Genomic DNA, 19296 nt, shown 5'->3' with positions numbered 1-19296 from the left:
CCCGAAATCCCATAAAAATTTGGCCTTCCCATATAAAACGTCGACATCCACTCGACCAAAATGTATGAAACGGTCAAAAAAGATTTTGTGATTTCGGAGTTGGTCCCATAGAAAAAGTTGTTCAGTATGGAGTATGGACTACTTAATCACCTAACGGTCCAAAAATGACCCTGTATAGGTATATACACATATCACACAAGGCAGTGAAGTCATCAGATATATATATATATATATATATATATATATAATATATATATATATATATATATATATAAGTTTATTTTCAGTCCATCGTATGATGTACCAGCTGATCCGCCAAGGCCGCCTGACCATCGTGGGCGGCGGTCTTGGAGTCAGCGACGAAGCCTCCGCCAGCTACCACGCCATCATCGACCAGTTCACCTACTCACTCAGGTGAGAACTGTTCGTCAAAGCTGTTGTGTCTCACCATTGTGAGTCAGCAACTCAGTACACCCTAAGGAGTATTCCACGGGCTGTCCCGTACAAACGCATTTTATTTTGTATATTAGAACTTTTTTTCGGCGTTTAAAGCCGATTATTTTTCTGGCCATATTTTTGACCATTTGTCACAGAATAAGAAACTCCTATACCTGGAAATCTTCAGAAAACTCGCGTTTGTACGGAACAACGGTAGACAATTTCACGGAATGCTCCTTAAGGCCTTGTAAACGCTAGCAATCATGAACTAGCCATCACTACACGTAATCACACAGTTGACACATGATATGGACTGTATTAGAGCTATCTTTATTGCATTTCTCGTCCAATATCCGTATCACACAGGGGAGAAATCATTAGGCTGAGCTTGGTGTTACTATTATGCTATTATCAAACGGTACACAAACTCTGGTAAGAACAGTATGTCAGAGTTGTTTAACCATCGCGGGCGGTGGCCTGGGGGGTCAGTGACGAAGCCTCCATCAACTATCACGCCATCATCGACCAACTCACTCAGGTGAGAACTAATGGAGCGTTTTCACAAACAACTGTTGTCATAAGGGTCATCTGACATCCGATATTATGATAGGCACTTCCGATAATTTCAGATATAAACTTTATATTAAAGAAAAAAAAAATCCGCTTCCGGCAGGACTTGAACTCGCGACCTCTGCAATCCGTGCATTGCTCTTAACTGAGCTACGAATCACATTACTCTTTCACTCTTGTGAATAAAATGCAACTTTTTCATCAGTTTCTGAAATATAAAGAGATCGTTTACGATCTGATGTGATGAAAATAATTATTCTTGACTGTATTTTATTACAAGCTTTTATTTAGTTTCACCTGTCCCGTTGTCTGTCTGTAATCAAATCTTGCAAGTTAAATTTGATCCACTTCCCGGTTTCCGATTGAGCTGAAATTTTGCATGCATGTATAAATCGAATGACAATGCAATATTATGGTACCATCGAGCTGATCTGATGATGGAAACAGGAGGTGTCCATAGGAACTCTGTGATGAAACAACGAAATCTAATTGTGTTATGGGTTTTAGAATTGATGAGTATTAGTTGTCTGTCGTAAGAAAAGTACAGTCAGCGATAAAAGCTTGTACCAAAAATGATTTTTTTTCCAAAACCTTATTCTCTTGCAGGAAGCTGAACTCTACATTCCGCGCATGCGCGCGCCCTCTAGTGGCGTGGGCGACAGACGTGTATGGACATTCGCGGGAGTTCACCTCTCTCATGGCACAGATGGGGTGAGTTTACATTCTTGTGCTTTCATAATATGTGACGTTATCTATGAAAAGGGACCTTATTGTCGATGGCGCTTACACCATTATTAATGATGCACCGATATAAATACAATGCCGCGCGACGCTGTGCGGCGTAAGCGCCATCGACAATAAGGTCCCTTTTCATAGATAATGCCCCATATCGACAGCTAGAAGAGCCGAAAATTATCAAGGGCAAGAATTTCTCGTCTTCTCGTTCTCGGTTTCGAGGTGTTACATGCGCGTTGCCGACCCTAACATTCACATAAATTGACGATAAGTTAATTATAATAAGAATATAAAGTTAAGATAAGATATACTATACGTTAGGTATCGTAATAATGATTTCGTCTTGATCAACGTTCAGCTTAGAGTATTTAGTAACTGGAGACGCCATGGCTGTCATTTTCTGTACGAAACAGTCTGGCGATTTTTGCGGAGGAGGGGACGTCAAATGAATAGTAATAGCAATCTATTTCTACATGATTTGTACGTAACGTACAAATACTACAAATAGCCATGTCAGTCCATACAAAAGTTTACACAACTGTGCAAGTTCTTCGGCAGAGGGGGGTAAGCTCTTAAAGCCGACTCCAGTTATTAAATGCTCTAAAACGCTCAGTGACGAAAGTCTTTTTCTAAAGAAAGATTTAATGCTTAGTTTTTTTTTTTAATGATCAAACATTTATTTACATACAATATATATACAGTGGTACTACTAAACGAAATTAATAACTAGCTTAAATCTAAAATAGGCCCTTGAGGCATTGTACCAAGGATGCTGGCGGCATTTCCTCGCTGTATCGCAATGCTGATACGTTGTTGATGCTTAGTTACATTTTGACTTCGGTTTGGTAATATAGTCGTTACCTTGCAGATATGACGCGTTATTCATAAACCCAATCAGCTACGACGAGGAAGTGGCGCGAATGCGCAGGAAATCATTGGAGTTCTTATGGCGCGGCAGCGATGACCTTGGTAAGGAAATCACTTATATTATATATATAGTTGGTCAAACCAATTTGTCAGTCAGTAAGAACCAGGAAAACTATATACTCATCCTTTTCTTTTGGGAGCTAGTACTAGTAAGACAAAGATAGTATGATTCTCTATGTCTATGATTGAAATGAGACTAGGGTTGCCAGACATACTATAATATCCCTCGAAGGGATAAGTTCGCCTTTGTACTTCTTACTAATTGTATGCTATTTTTAATATGTCTTTTTGTACAATAAAGAGTTTACTGCTACTACTATTATATAGTAGTACTTATACTTTATTTGGCCTCCGTATACTTTATGCAATACGAAACACATAAAGTATGCTAAAATCTCGGGCTAAAATACTTTATTTTAAACTGAAACTACAACAGGCAAAAAAGTGTAAGAAATAAAGAAATACTTATATTTTTCTGCGTATACTTTATTTTTAGATCCTTTAAATTAAATCTTTTGATAATAAATTTATTCTTATTCTAAACCATCAAATACTATATATCTCAAAAAAAAAATCTGGCAACTCTAAATGAGACAGTCCTTGACAAATTCTTACGAGACACTCCCATTGGTCCCTCACTCTTGACTGACGGCCCCGTCGCCCGCACACTTCTTACCGCTCCCCGGCCCGCAGACCATGGCAGTGGGGAGACACTCGATTAAAATGTTAAGTTTTGGCAGGAGAGCGAAACTGATCCTTTCGGGCATACTCGGCTCCGTTCGGCTCAGCATGGCTTCGAGCAATTATTAGCGTTGGCACAACTTGACGTCCCTTTGCGAGCACTACCACAGATAAGATAATGACTTGAATTTTGACAACCCTAAATATCCGAAAGGGATAGTGCCATACATAAGAAAGGGACAACATGATTCGTCCCTGAATCGCTGTCAAACTTTGGTTTTGTAGGAAGTGTCATTTCTGTACGGTAGTACAATTATTTATTCTGTGACCATGGGAGTGTCACGTACGAATTAGGAAATAGAGTTGATTTTGCGTTGCTTCAAAATGGAACGGATCAAAGCAAAAGCGACTCTGTTCCATTTAAAATATGGTTTAAATTTCCTATCGACCCTAGTCTGTAAATTTGTAAATTTCTATAATATTACTTTTTATATTTGTTATATAAATAAATGTCCTTTTATCAAAAATGATTTTTGTCAAAAAATACTTATATTTCTATACAGGTCCGTCGACCGACATGTTCACGCATAACTTGTTCGACGGGTACTGGGCGCCCCCTGGCTTCTGTTTCAGCAAACTGTGCACCGACCCCCTGCTGGTTACCTCTAACATACTCTTCTCTGACTTAACGGACCGGGTGAGGAAAATAACACTTCACAATCAGTGGCGGATTTGCAGTCTTTGCCGCCCCTTTCTCAGCACCCATCATATTATTGATTACATTTTAAGTTAAATATTTCTTGTTAGAGAGCGGTGGTAGCCGAGTGGATCTGACGTCCGACTTTCAATCCGGAGGTCGCGGGTTCAAATCCTGGCTCGTACCAATGAGTTTTTCGGAACTTATGTACGAAATATCATTTGATATTTACCACTAGCTTTTCGGTGAAGGAAAACATCGTGAGGAAACCTGCATACATCTGCGAAGAAATTCAAAGGTGTATGTGAAGTCCTCAATGCGCATTGGGCTAGCGTGGGGACTATAGCCCAAGCCCTCTCGCGTATGAGAGGAGGCCTGTGCCCAGCAGTGGGACGTATATATATAGGCTGAAATGATGATGAATGATGATTTCTTGTTATCATCAGCGATTTTTTTGTCACAATTTACCGCCCCTATCATCTTGCCGCCTAGGCCCGGGCCTTAGGGCAAATCCGCCACTGTTCACAATCTTATGATCAGTACGGTTACCATCAGTTTGTCACTGACATAAACGCCGTCGAGAACGTAATTTACTTTCTATACATCTCGCTCGCACTCGCATATTAGTGCAAACGGGATGTATAGAAAGTAAATTACGTTCTCGACGGCGTTTATGTCAGTGACAAACTGATGGTAACCGTACTGAGCTCCTCGTGTAAATTTCATTCGATAGCATGACGAGCGTTCGCGTTTGCGTTGTGTATTTTTGTATGGGATTTTGAACAGCGCGCCAAGCGGGACGTGTTGGAAAGTCAAAATCCCATACAAAATGACACTTAACGCAAACGCGAACATCACGTCACGCTGTCAAAAGAAATTCACACTAGGGGTACACTATCAAGACTTTTCAGAATTAATACGACAAAGGCAAACAAAATTAAAAATTTGGAAAATTCGCGTAGAAGTCGCGAGAAGGCTAGCTAATTGGGTCAAACAGATCACTGTGTTATGTCTTTCCTGTAGGCATACACTAGAGTTAAGGGCTATAAAGGTTAATTTTCTTATTTAACCCTTATCCACGTGAAAAGGTCCTCCTTTTATTTAGAGAACTGTGATAAAATCATTACTTACATGCACACAAGCTGTTAACTATTGCTCACAGGAGAGAAAACTAGTGTGTTCGCGCGAACAGTACATTTTTGTCTCCTGTGGGCAATAGTTAACAGCTTGTGGGCGTGTAAGCAATGATTTTATCATAGTTCTCTAAATAAAAGGAGGACCTTTTCACGTGGATAAGGGTTAAATAAGAAAATTAACCTTTATAGCCCTTAACTCTTGGGTATGTCTACAGGAAAGACATAACACAGTGATCTGTTTGACCCAATTACGAAAGTTCCGTACAAAACTTTGTTCACGGGACCACTTCGGTCTTGTTTCAACTAATATTGTGCGTTTGTTTAATGTTTATTCTTGCGGAAATCTGACATCATTTATATATATATGTATGTATGTATGTAACTGTGCCTACTGTGCGTAAATGCGAGAAACTTATTCATATTTTGCTGTTATCAACATATTTATAATATTATGTTATGGCACATTTGGTTTTGGTCACTATAGTCAACAAGACCACCAGGATAGTATTCATTTATTTTAACCAGCGAAGTCACATAAAGTGTCATTCTGTAGAACTTGTAGAAATCGTTACGTGCTTTCTTTGCTGGTAGAATGAAGGATTCCTAGTTTTAGTTATATAAGTTATATATTTTATTGTATATATTTAATGTTAGGTATATATATGTATATATATATATATGTATATTTATATTTTTATTATATGTATATTTATATTTTATGTATCGTGTATATTTTGATGTACTTGCGTATGTATGTTAAAATTCTTTAAATTAGCGTTGCGTCCTTATATTAAATTTTGTTAGTAGTAGTAGCAGTTGCACCGCCCACAATCTCTCTGCTTTGCCTTAAGGTTGACTGGTAGAGAATGCTTTTGGCATTAAGTCCGCCTTTTGTACGATAAGTTTTCTTTTGTGCAATAAAGTTTAAATAAATAAATAAATAAACTTGCTAACTATGTAAACAAAAGTCACTAACTAGTAAATTCATTATACTTTGACAATTTCAATATGGCGGTTTGTTTACATAGCAGGGATGTAACGGATGTGGTTTTATCGGAACCGAAAACGGAAACAGATGTTTTCAATTTAGTTTAAAGGAACCGAAAACGGAAACGGAACCGAAACCTGAACCGGAACCAGAATCGGAACCTAACTTTTTAACGATGTAGTCGTTTTCCCCTTTCTAGAATAAACCTTCAGACAAAGTTTACACTTAGCCGGGTCCCCACTAACTTCATCAAAATAGTTCCAAATCGAACTTGATTTCGGCTTCATTGTGCGTTTTTTAACCGACTTCAATTTCATAGAAGGAGGAGGTTCTGTATTCGGTTGTGGCTATCTTTTTTTTTTTTTTTCTATGTACGTTCACCGATTACTCCGACATCCGTAGTCCGATTTGAGTAATTCTTTTTTTGTTTGAAAGGAGCTACCTCCGAGTTGGTCCCATTTTAATTTGGTTCTGTTCTGATGATGGAATCCATGAGGAATTGAGGGAACTCCTCAATTTTAAAAGGCACATGCATGGTGTTTTGGGCGTTTTCTTAAGCAACTCGAGCATTTTCTCCCGAAAACCACCAATTTGATGAAGTAGACCTGATGATGATGATGATTATTTTGATGATAATGATGATGATTTCTTTAAATGTAAGTATGTTAAGCGATTACTCCGGCACCTGTGATCCGATTTGAGTAATTCTTTTTTTTTTTGGAAGAAGTTACCTCCAAGGTGTTTCCGTATTATTTTTGGTTCTGGTCTGATAATGGAATCCATGAGGAATTGAGGGAACTCCTTAATTTTTAAAGGCACGTGTTAAGTAATTTCGGGGTTTTCTAAAGTAACTCGAGCATTTGCTTCCGAAAACCACCAATTTGATGTACTGCAACTGTAGCCTTACCACGAGTTTGACATTGACATATTCGCTAACGTCTTATGCATCTAAATGTAACTTTTTATGCATCTCGCTCACATTAAGGTTAGTACAAGCGAGATGCATAGGAAGTAAGTTACACACATGCTAGCGAATATATCAATGTCAAACTCGTGGTAAGCTGGTAAGGCTACTGATCGGGGGTTAGGAGTTAAGGGGTCAGGGATTAAGGGGTCGGGGAATGGCGGTTGAAGGGTTGCTGGTTCAGGATCGAGGGATTCCTGGATCAGGGGTTGATGTGCTGTGAGGTTGAGTGATCGGGGGGCTGAGGGATTGGGTCAGTGGCGGGGCGGGCGGATGGATTTAGTTGACAGGAATTATAATTTCCCAGACGGACTCGAGAAAATTCCTGATTTCTATTTACTAAAGTAATAGGTACTTACACGAATTTAGTGTTAAACATGATCTTGTTTTTCATTCATGCGTCGCGCTCTTAACAATGCGTTAAAACTAAAAATGGAAAAATAAAAACTTTTTACAAAAAAAAGCAAACCGACTTCAAAAAGGATGAAATAAAATATTATCCTTTTTGAAGTCTATGCGTTACCAACTGATATGTTTGAAGTCGGTGCCAAGCCAAGTAGAAACAATACCAGACAAAAATAATCAGCTTTATGGCTATAAATCCCATTAGAACTTTACTAATAACTATTATAAATGTGTAAAGAATTCTGTCTGCCTCTTTGTCGCCTTTTCATGGCTAAATAACTGAACCGCCTTAGGTGAAATTTGGCAAGAGCAAGAAGGTAAATTCCTTGAATTTTTTTATATTTTCAAATGTAGTCCTCTGGATAAGGGACGGGAAATAACTCAGTCCCAATCCCACACTTGCGTGCTATAGACTGTTCGAGCATTAGTAAGAAATGCTCTTTAAAAAATACGACGGCAAAAAAATGCATTTATATTTACACTAATGTGCCGACAAACATGGTACAGACTGCGCCAAGAAGGTTTGATCGTGTGTTCTGAGGTGTGTTCTTAGGTCCAGTCGACGTCAATTATATGTTTACACTTTTGCACCTTACTCCTTTGTAATAAGGCGAAAAGTGTAAACATATTTTTAACGTCGACTGTACCTACAGAAAGTACGTTCATTGTCGTCGTGTAAGGCAATCCAACGTAGGTAAATCCTTATCGAATTGCACCAAAGTCATGGTATGCTTAAAAATTGGCTTGGCACCGACTTCAAACATATCAGTTGGTAACGCATAGACTTCAAAAAGGATAATATTTTATTTCATCCTTTTTGAAGTCGGTTTGCTTTTTTTTGTAAAAAGTTTTTATTACACACTAACATTCACCACACACACTACACACAGTCAGTAGTCAGTACACAACAGAACACATACGATTTTAATTTTAATAACACGAATAAAACAAAGTATACAAACAAACAACAAATTAGCGTAGCACGTGGCAAGCGGGGCGATGAGCGAATGACTGGTATGAACCTGTTTGTTTTTGATGTACTTACGCTGCCGCCGCGCGAAGCATTGACATCCGTTATAACTTCCGTTTCAAACATAACGGAACCGGAACAGAAACGGATGTGTAATACCAAACGGAAGTTCCGCTTTAACGGAAACGGAACCGGAGCTCCGTAACATCCCTGTTACATAGTATGCAAGTTCCATAGAATGACACTTTAATTTGGATTCAGTGTTTCGGAATATAATTTGATTTCGCTGGACTTTGCTCGTTCACAGGTAGAAAATGTTTGATGTTATCGTCCACAGGTAGACAAGTTTATCGAAAGCGTGCTATACCGCCAAGCACCGAACTTCGAGACGCGGAACGTGATGGTGATCATGGGACATCGTAAAGCCTACTCAGATGCTTACGTCTGGTTCGAAAACATCGATAAGCTAATCGTGTATGTCTTCTCCCTAGATTTTTCACTTGCCATGGCTTCCTATCCTTAGAATTGGGATAGGAAGCCATGGCAAGTGCTCCCATGTGGCTGATTTTTGAATTTCGAGCGTTTGATTTCGTATGTCTTCGTTCAATACTACCTACCTACCTCCATTACTTAAAGTAGACTCGTAGAATGTTTTAGACCCCATACATTTCATGACTCTTCTCTTTCCGCGCAAACTGTAGGCATTTAAGTTATACTAAGTAACAGAATTGAAAACGTGTGGTCAATTCACTCAACCACCCATACAACCATTTCCAGTCGCCGTTACGACGCGGTGTTGACACATCTTGTGTCGACACCGTCTGTTTCGGTCACAATTCCAGTCGCAGAGTCGTCGCCGTGTCGACACAGTTACCAGAAATGGGGAAGGGTCGACACATGACACAAAGTGACATAAAGTGTGGTCGCCGTGTGCACACATTGTTTCGGGTTTGCGACTACTTTATGCCAAAATCATTCGTTCATTCGTTCATTTTGTTCCTGTCAAATGGAAACTGTCAGATGGAAAAATACTTAAATAAAAATAAGTGACATTAATACGCCATCTCTAAAACGGATTACAAGACGTAATTATATATTGTTTGCATTTATATTACAATATGACTTAAATTATTATGGGGAATTAAACTGCTCGAGTGATTTGATAAACTAAGTGTAATATAATCAACGCGCCACCACATTGTTTTAGTTTAGCCGGAAATGAAATTGTTTACTTCTCAGTGCCTGTGTTCATAACTATATTATTTGAAGCATTTTTAGTACTTCGATGCGTATACTATACTTAAATAACAGAAATAACGCTTTACATACTACGAAACTTGTTAATTATGATGTATAAATATGGTTTAAGGCTGAGAAATATTGCAGTCACAAAGTAGTTGCAATGTTTCGACTTTGTGTCGACTCTGTGTTGACACATGACACGCGCTGTCAAAAGTAATAACAAAGTTACTGGATTTGCAAAATGGCTCCTTGTGTTGATTTGTTTTCAGATATTCTCAAAGTGTAAAAATGCCGTGGTCAGAGATGGGCATTAATCGATTAACTGTTTATTCGACTAATTAATGGAATAAAAAAAGTTAATTCTCAAATTTTAATCGCGATTAGTTTAGTCGACCTAACATAGATTGAAATTGAATTAATCTGAATATTAATCGAATAAATTATCGATTAAATCTCGATTGAAAGTTGACAGGGGGCCATTTTTGTACGTAAAAATAATAGAAATGTCTTGCATGCAGATGGTAGCAAAACACTTTGTCATAAAAGTCGAGATGGGTGTCGATATATAGGTTTTAGGGAGTGCCGATTTCGAAAATAATGACCATTTTGGAATCCGAAATGGCAGCCATGCACTGTGTCATAAAAGTCGTCATGGATGTCGTTTTATACGTTTTAGGGGGCCCCAATATTGAAAATGATGACCATTTTGGAATCCAAAATGGCAGCCATGGCATACATAACATGCCATAAAAGTCGTCATGGGTGTCGTTTTATAGGTTTTAGGGGGCGCAGATATCGAAAATGATAACCATTTTGGATTCCAAGATGGCGGCCATGCACTATGTCATAAAAGTCGTCATGGATGTCGTTTTATAGGTTTTAGGGGGCCCCGATTTAGAAAATGATGACCATTTTGAAATCCAAAATGGCGGCCATGCACTATGTCATAAAAGTCGTCATGGGTGTCGTTTTATAGGTTTTGGGGGGCGCAGATTTAGAAAATGATAACCATTTTGGATTCCAAAATGGCGGCCATGCACTATGTCATAAAAGTCGTCATGGGTGTCGTTTTATAGGTTTTAGGGGGCGCAGATTTCGAAAATGATGACCATTTTGGATTCCAAGATGGCGGCCATGCACTATGTCATAAAAGTCGTCATGTATGTCGTTTTATAGGTTTTAGGGGGCCCCGCTTTCGAAAATGATGACCATTTTGGAATCCAAAATGGCGGCCATGCACTATGTCATAAAAGTCGTCATGGGTGTCGTTTTATAGGTTTTGGGGGGCGCAGATTTCGAAAATGATAACATTTTCAATTTAAAAATGGCGGCAATGCACTATGTCATAAAAGTCGTCATGGATATCGTTTTATAGGTTTTAGGGGGCGCAGATTTCGAAAATGATGACTATTTTGGATTCCAAGATGGCGGCCATGCACTATGTCATAAAAGTCGTCATGGATGTCATTTTATAGGTTTTAGGGGGCGCAGATTTCGAAAATGATGACTATTTTGGATTCCACTTTTATGACAAAATACGTAGCCGCCATCTTGGATTATAAAATGATCATCGTTTTCGAATTCTGCACTCCCTAAAACCTATAAATCGACATCCGTGACGACGCAAGTTATCTTTATTTTCAGATCTAACAAATTGGTACAGAATACAAAGGACAAAAAAGAAGCGAGGAGGTAATGAAACAAGCAAAAATACAGATGATTCCTCGACGCAATTGGGTGATTCTTAAATTGTGTCCAGATTTTTTTTGTCATAAAAGTTTATATTTTTCACATATTACTCTCACAAGTTCCGTGACATTTCGACCTTGTAATTTTTTAAGTAAATGTTTTTGTTTATCTATGAGGATCTCACTAGAATAGTATAATCAAGGTATGTTTATATTTGATGAATGAAATAGTAACGCAAAAAAAAAAAATATTTGTGTCTTATATTCCTGCCGAAGACTTTTATTTTACCTTTTCCTTCTACACAAGTTTGGCCAAGTAATAAGAATTTAGGGCTCTCAATTTTATTTTGACTTCTACAACAGTAAAGCTACGAGGCCATGTTTGGTATCGTTTTCGTATAAATTCGCAGTACCAAATTTAGTTAAGGTATCACATTGACACCATTCCGAAGTAAAAACATATAAACTTATTAAAATACTTTCTTTTAAACTCCTCTTCACGCTTAAACTGCTGAACAGTTTTAATTTAAATTTGGTACACATATATTTTGAGTCCCGAGACAGGATATAATAAGTTATCTCAAAAATCATCCTTTAAAGGTGTGAAATGAGGTGTAGGGGGGAATTCAGAATTGACTTCTTGAAGTTAATACTGTTTAAGTTTAGGTTTGAAGTCATGTTTTTTCATCATTTTTAACTAAATCAAAGATGTAGACCATCCCAAATTTCATATAAATCGGTTCAGCGGTTATTGATTTCCCGTACAAATTTCCACGCCACTTTTCACACCTTCAAAAGATGATTTTGGTTATAAGATCTATCCTATGTCCTGTTCCGGGACGCAAACTATTTCTATACCAAATTTCAACGAAATCGGTTCAGCGGTTAAGCGTCAAGAAGAGTTTCAAAAAAACCGGCCAAGTGCGAGTCGGACTCGCGTATTAAGGGTTCCGTACATTAAGTCCGACTCGCGCTTGACTGCACATTTCTAATAGGTTTTCCTGTCATCTATAGGTAAAGAACTATTTTGTGTATTCAGACGGACATACATACAGACGCACGAGTGATCCTATAAGGGTTCCGTTTTTTCCTTTTGAGGTACGGAACCCTAAAAAGATTTATTTTTATTTTGTGGAATGGTGTCAATGTGATATCTTAAATGGATTCAGCACCCCAGATTTATACGAAAACGATACCAAACACGGCCTAGCACCTTCACTGATATAGATATATCAAGATAAAATTGAGAGCCCTAAATAAACTTTCAAGAGCGGATATCTCAAAAACTATTCATATCTCAAAAAAATTACTGAATAAACTTGTAACAAATTAAATTAACTTTCATTTTGTATAAGTGGCCATGTCGCTGAGATGCATAGTTTCCGAGATATAATCGAAAAACGGGAAAATGGGACCTTCAAAGCCCCCTCTCTCCCCCCCGCTCAAGGGCTACGGCCGGGGACTTTTGATATGTTCACCTCCTAACTTGTCAAACCGAGTTACGGAGTCAAAAATTGTGTTCCGAGCATTTCCCTCTACAACTTTTGGAGCATTCGTTGCCTGACCTAAGTAGCTTATTGAATTTCTTTAAAAACTTTTCTGTAAAAGGTTGACGGGTGTTGGGTGTTTATATGGTTTCGGTCGATTATTATCATTTGCATTGCCCATGATGACTTACTAGAATTACGAGCACACGAGACACTAATAGTAGTTTGACAAACCTTGGTTTTCAAGAAGTATTTTATATTGACATTTGCTGTCACAAATTTGCTGTCAGATTTAGTCGCAAACCGCACGCAAAGTGCACACAAATGTGTCGACACCTTGTTACGGAAAAGTGTAGACACGGCGACGACACTTTGTTTCGAAACAATTCTAGACACATTGTGTGGACTCTGTTACGACACATCTGACATTTAGTTACCACTTTGTGATTCTGCGACTGGAATGGTTATATGGGCACTAGATTCCCCAATTGCTGTATTTTATAACAACAACAACATTGTATTTTCAATGGATCTATATCTGAATCCCTAAAGTCTTTTCTCCTATCTTTGCATTCCCTAATATTGTTTGTCATAATGATCTGTTGTCCTAACACTAAAAACCCTAATTTTGTTTTCCTTATTGATTACTTATCCTAATGTTATTAAGCATAAGTATTTTCTTTTCGCAGGTCGCAGTTCTAACCCTTTTTTTTTACATGGGGAATGCTTCTACGCATACCGCCGGGCCGGGGAGAAACCCGGACGGTTATGTGGGACTCAGGGCTGTAAAGAGGCCCCACTACCCACTAAACCCCATGGTGTCCTCTCGCCGCCATGGTTGCGGGGTTACGGGGAAGCTCACGCCATGCGTCCGCGACCCCGCAGCGGCTATCCTGACTAGGATCCATACCCCTATTTTTTAATGATCGTCCCAGTGGAAGCGCTTCTGGGACACGACGTCGCGCTTACCATCTCGGGAGCCAGCGTCATGGGCGGGGACGCCCCCATATCCGCCACCCGCTGGCTCTCATCAGGGCGGCAGGTTCCGCTCATGAGCGGCACGTCTGCGGCCTATGCGGCGGCGGCGCATTGGGTCAGCCTCGGCCCGGGCTTCCCGTTCGCGCTCGGCCGCCTCCTTGTCTCCCATGACGTGCTCGCAGAACGTGAGCACAGTCTCCCACGCACTTTCGCTGCCCAGCATGGCCTGAACTACGGCTGGCAGCTAAAGGTCTTGCCCTACCTGGGCGACCAACTCGTCCCGTTCCTCGCCAAAAACTGGGCACTCAGCCAGTGTGTGTTGGGCCGAGTCTAACGCAGTTCTAACCCTAACCTAACCCACTTTGGTGGCAGCAAGTTCTAAAACTTAACCATTTTTCAGAACCTTACATTATGGAAAATAATCGTTATGACAATTGATCGTTAGGGCATGTGCCCATGCCCATTAGGATAAACCAGTTAGGGCAAGTGACTTTAGGACAAACGTTGATAGGGATTCAGAATGACAACCATTTCAAATGTCTCGATTTCTCGATGAGTATGTGTCGTCTCTATAAGTCAGGTCCCCACGGAAAACCAGCGCCACGGATTGCCACGGCATTATGCTGAGTGGGGGTCCTATTTTAGCGTCCAATGTTTTTAGGGTTCCATACCCAAAGGGTAAAAACGGGACCCTATTACTAAGACTCCGCTGTCCGTCCGTCCGTCCGTCCGTCACCAGGCTGTATCTCATGAACCGTGATAGCTAGGCAGTTGAAATTTTCACAGATGATGTATTTCTGTTGCCGCTATAACAACAAATACTAAAAAGTACGGAACCCTCGGTGGGTCCGAATCGCACTTGTCCGGTTTTTTTTATGTCTGCATGTCTTTTCTAATATATGTAATATGTTGTGGCGTTAAATAAATGTATTTTCTTTCTTTCTATTACTTGCCAGTGGTACAAAAGTCCAGTCATCGAAAAAAACTTGTACCGACAATGTTATTTTTTGCAAAATCTTTTTTTTTATTATTAAGACAATGTTTTTCCAGTCACACAAATTGGAGGGCGAACCAGAAAAGACTCAACGTAACTATGTTCTACTCGAACCCGCCGTGCTACCTGGCCGCCGTCCATGACGAGATGTAAGCACTCAGGCCTGTGCACACCGGCTGCGTGTGCATGGCGTGCGCGTGCGGCGTTGTAGTATACATATCCTTATGAGAGACGGCACACCGCTTGCGTGACGTGTGCGTGTGCGGCTCCAACATTTTAGCGCACGCGCACGTGCACGTCACGCACACGCAGCCGGTGTGCACCGACCGATACGACCTACATAAAAACCATACTCCCATCTTAAAGGCCGGCAACGCACTTGCAAACCCTCTGTTGCAGATCTCCACGGGCGATCAGGCGATGTATCTTTAGGTATTTAAATAAAAGTTAACAAAATCTACCCTCAAATAGCACCTTAAGCCAGTCGAGGGTAGATGAAAACATTACACGATCAAATGCATGGTCTAATAAAACATGGTCTTCTATTCCCAGAGTGACACAGGCCTACGTCACAATAACATGGCCGCTATATATAGCGCTATCGCATATTATCATATAGCGCTGTCGCATGATGACGTAGGCTTGTGTCAGTTAGGTGACCTAGAAAAGACGGGAATAGAGTACCAGGCGGAGTATATTATTATACCATGATCAAATGTAGGAAAGTCAGGTCGTTCAGTGACTGATCCAGGCGGTTGTGTATTTGGTCGGTTAACCAATAAATGTTATAACTTATAACTACCCGAAAATTTACAAATTTTTTGTTTTCTTTTATTTAAATACCTAAAGATACAGACTATAGTGAAACGCCGCCGCACTCTTGTTGGTGTGTATTTCACGGAATGAAATAAAACGATGTTGAACAGTTCACAACTATATTGATAATCCAGTATATTTTACAATCGACCGTTAGGATTCCAAACCGTCATACGACTGAACTCGTTTCAAGTCCGATGCCCGTTCATTCTTCAATCCACCCTCAATATCGAATAATCAACTGTCAACTTATTAGGTCCGTCTACCTACAACTAAAATGTTAGTGGGTGGTTACCTTCATTATAAATTAATGTTACAATAGACTCATTGAGTATCATTACTAATATTAATAGTTCAATGACTAAGAGACTAGTTGTGTATAACGAAGTTAGTCATCAGTATATCATACTTTTTTTTTAAGATCATTTATTTACATACAATATATATACAGTGGTACTACTAAACTAAATTAATAACTAGCTTAAATCTAAAATAGGCCCTTGAGGCATTGTACCAAGGATGCTGGCGGCATTTCCTCGCTGTATCGCAATGCTGATACGTTGTGCGAGGTAGCCGCCAGCTTTTCGGTCACCAGTTACGTCAACCAGACGCTTCGCGATTTCTGCGAACAACTTATGCGCGCTGGGACCCCATGGACCTAGAGTTTCAACTCCAAATGGTACAAAATGGTACTCTCTACCGAGGCTCTTATATGTATTTAAGTATATCCCACCGTAATTTGTTATAAAAATAGGTATGTACCACTTCTTCATAAGGATATTTTAAGAAATCGTGTCTTTACTAAAATAAAACCCACCACCGAAACCACCAGTCGTAGACATAAAAAAAACCAGCCTTACAAAATGTGTTTCAGCCCCGACTTGGAGACGAAACAGGACGATTTCTTCCCGTACGTGCACGACCAGGACAGCTATACGGTCGGCATGTACTCTTCGAGGCCTACGTTCAAGTACCTCATCAGGGAGGCGCACATCTACCTGCAGGTAAATGCAGACGAAACAGGACGATTTGTTCCCGTACGTGCACGATCAGGACAGCTGTACGGTCGGCATGTACTCTTCGAGGTCTACGTTCAAGTACCTCATCAGGTAGGGTAGTCTACCTACAGGTGAATCTTTCAAATTTAAATTCTAAAAATAAACCAATATAATAAAATCTCTTTTGCTAAAACGTCGAGTTAGCTTAGAGTCTAAGGGCCACTTACACCATCCCACTAACCCGGGGTTAACCGTTAAAAAGAGTTACCATGGTTACCAGTAAAATTTGACAGGTGACACTGGGTTAACAATCTTATTTTTTATAAAATGTGGTATAAAATGAATATACTAAAACTATGTACATTTAAAATAACGAATGCTAAAAATATCTATCAAAATATTTTGCCCTTGGTAGGGTGCCCATCACGCAGGCAGCGTTCCCGCGCTGGATTGCTATGGCCAATCTTTGCGTGAGAATGCCGCCTGCGCGAGGCTCACCTGTGGCCTCCCTTAGGAGTTTGCTGAGCGCCTTGTGGAGCCCCGTGCCCTCCTACCCCACTGAGATGGTGCAAGTGGCGCTAAGCCGTAGGGACCCAATTCGATTTGATCCGGGGCCCAATTTGAGTCGAGAAATTGATAGAAACTGACTTGGCCATTCAACGTATATTTTTGGTCGTTGAATAAGGTTTCTTTTACCCTAATGACTAATGTTGAATATAATTGCAGATGGCGAAGCAAATGCAAATAACTGCCAACTTGGGCCCGTATACACACATGTTTGAAGACTTCAATTGGGTCATGGGTAAGCCGCACGTTTAATGTAACCTAAAAACCGGCCAAGTGCGAGTCGGACTCGCGCATGAACGGTTCCGTACCATTACGCAAAAAACGGCAACTGGGTCAAACAGATCACTGTGTTATGTCTTTCCTGTAGACATACACGAGAGTTAAGGGCTATAAAGGCTAATTTTCTTATTTAACCCTTATCCACGTGAAAAGGTCCTCCTTTTATTTAAAGAACTATGATAAAATCATTACTTACATGCCCACAAGCTGTTAACTATTGCCCACAGGAGAGAAAACTAGTGTGTTATCGCGAACAGTACATTTTTCTCTCCTGTGGGCAATAGTTAACAGCTTGTGGGCATGTAAGCAATGATTTTATCATAGTTCTCTAAATAAAAGGAGGACCTTTTCATGTGGATAAGGGTTCAATAAGAAAATTAGCCTTTATAGCCCTTAACTCTCGTGTATGTCTACAGGAAAGACATAACACAGTGATCTGTTTGACCCAACTAAATATCACTTTTGTTGTATGCGAGCCCCGCTTATAGTCTGTATCTTTAGGTATTTAAATAAAAGTAAACAAAATCTACCCTCAAATGGCTCCTTAAGCCAGTTGAGGGTAGATGAAAACATTACATGATCAAATAATGTAGGTTAAAGTCAGGCCGTTCAGTGACAGATCCAGGTGGTTTTGTATTTGGTCGTTTAATCAATAAATGCTGTACGTTATAACTACCCGAAAATGTACGAATTATTTGTTTACTTTTATTTAAGTACCTAAAGATACAGAGCATAAATATTTATTTCATTTTGTTTTTATAGCGACCACAGAAATATATCAGCTGTGAAAATTTCAACTGTGACAGACAGACGGACGGACAGACGGACAGCGGAGTCTTAGTAGTAATAGGGTCCCGTTTTACCCTATTTTGAAGGGAAGGGTTTTAAGATATTAAGTTTTAAGTCTACGGGATCCTCAATTGAGCATTAAGTATTCAACGCGATTTCATCCATAGTGGTAGTTCATTTTATTTTCATCACAATGTGGAATTGCACGCAGGTTTAGCGGGAGTTATAGAAAAAGCGTTCTCCCTAGGGAGTTATGAAGTTTCTAGTGCCATAATTAACATTTTTTTGTCTTTATACTTAATTTTTGTATCGCAATAGTGTGATGAAAAACAGTGTGTGTAACTCGGGGCGTAATAATATTGCAAACTCGAGTCTATTAATCGCTCCGGCATGCCGTCCCGATTTAACTTACTCTCGTTTGCAATATTCAGCTTACGCCCCATGTTGCACAATGTACTATTTCCATCGTATTTTCACGGAAACGTACGAACGTGTCTTGCTATTTCAGTATTGTTACAAAAAGTACCTGTAGTGTAGGTTGACTGAAGTAGCATGAAAAATACGAACGTTTCCGAGAATATACGATGGAAAACAATAATATATGCACTACGTCTGTATAGGCCCCGTGCATGAACTATAGGGGGCAGCATAGGAGCCGTCAGATTTTTGGCGCGAGGCGTAAATGTGTCGTTTATGCTTCCGATGTAGCCCACAAGATGGCCGAACATACTATGCACAAGGAAACGTACAGACGAGAACGGTAGATGGTAGGGCTTAGCTGGCCCAATATTACACGGTTCTATGTTACCTTTTCAAGATAGTTGAAATTCGACTTAATGTCACTATGACAATGTTCAAATTTCAGTTCGATAAAAGTGAAACATTGAACCCTGTAATATTGGGCCAGCGACTTGCTTTCGCAATGTACATGTGCACATATGTTTCCG

General features: G+C 39.8%; 1 protein-coding gene across 1 annotated transcript in view; it reads left to right on the top strand.

Moving 5' to 3' along the window:
• LOC134802158 (lysosomal alpha-mannosidase-like) overlaps nucleotides 1–19296 on the top strand; it is a 37506-nt gene that overhangs the window by 1324 nt on the left and 16886 nt on the right. The window contains exons 4-11 of the mRNA XM_063774752.1: nucleotides 288–414; nucleotides 1615–1719; nucleotides 2612–2712; nucleotides 3915–4048; nucleotides 8849–8985; nucleotides 14957–15049; nucleotides 16591–16720; nucleotides 17441–17516. Of these exons, the coding sequence (XP_063630822.1) occupies nucleotides 288–414; nucleotides 1615–1719; nucleotides 2612–2712; nucleotides 3915–4048; nucleotides 8849–8985; nucleotides 14957–15049; nucleotides 16591–16720; nucleotides 17441–17516 (903 nt within the window). The remainder of the gene's footprint in view (nucleotides 1–287; nucleotides 415–1614; nucleotides 1720–2611; nucleotides 2713–3914; nucleotides 4049–8848; nucleotides 8986–14956; nucleotides 15050–16590; nucleotides 16721–17440; nucleotides 17517–19296) is intronic.

This window comes from Cydia splendana, chromosome 24 (assembly GCF_910591565.1).
Source record: "Cydia splendana chromosome 24, ilCydSple1.2, whole genome shotgun sequence".
Classification (NCBI taxonomy): domain Eukaryota; kingdom Metazoa; phylum Arthropoda; class Insecta; order Lepidoptera; family Tortricidae; genus Cydia; species Cydia splendana.
This window is presented reverse-complemented; position numbering and strand designations above follow the sequence as displayed.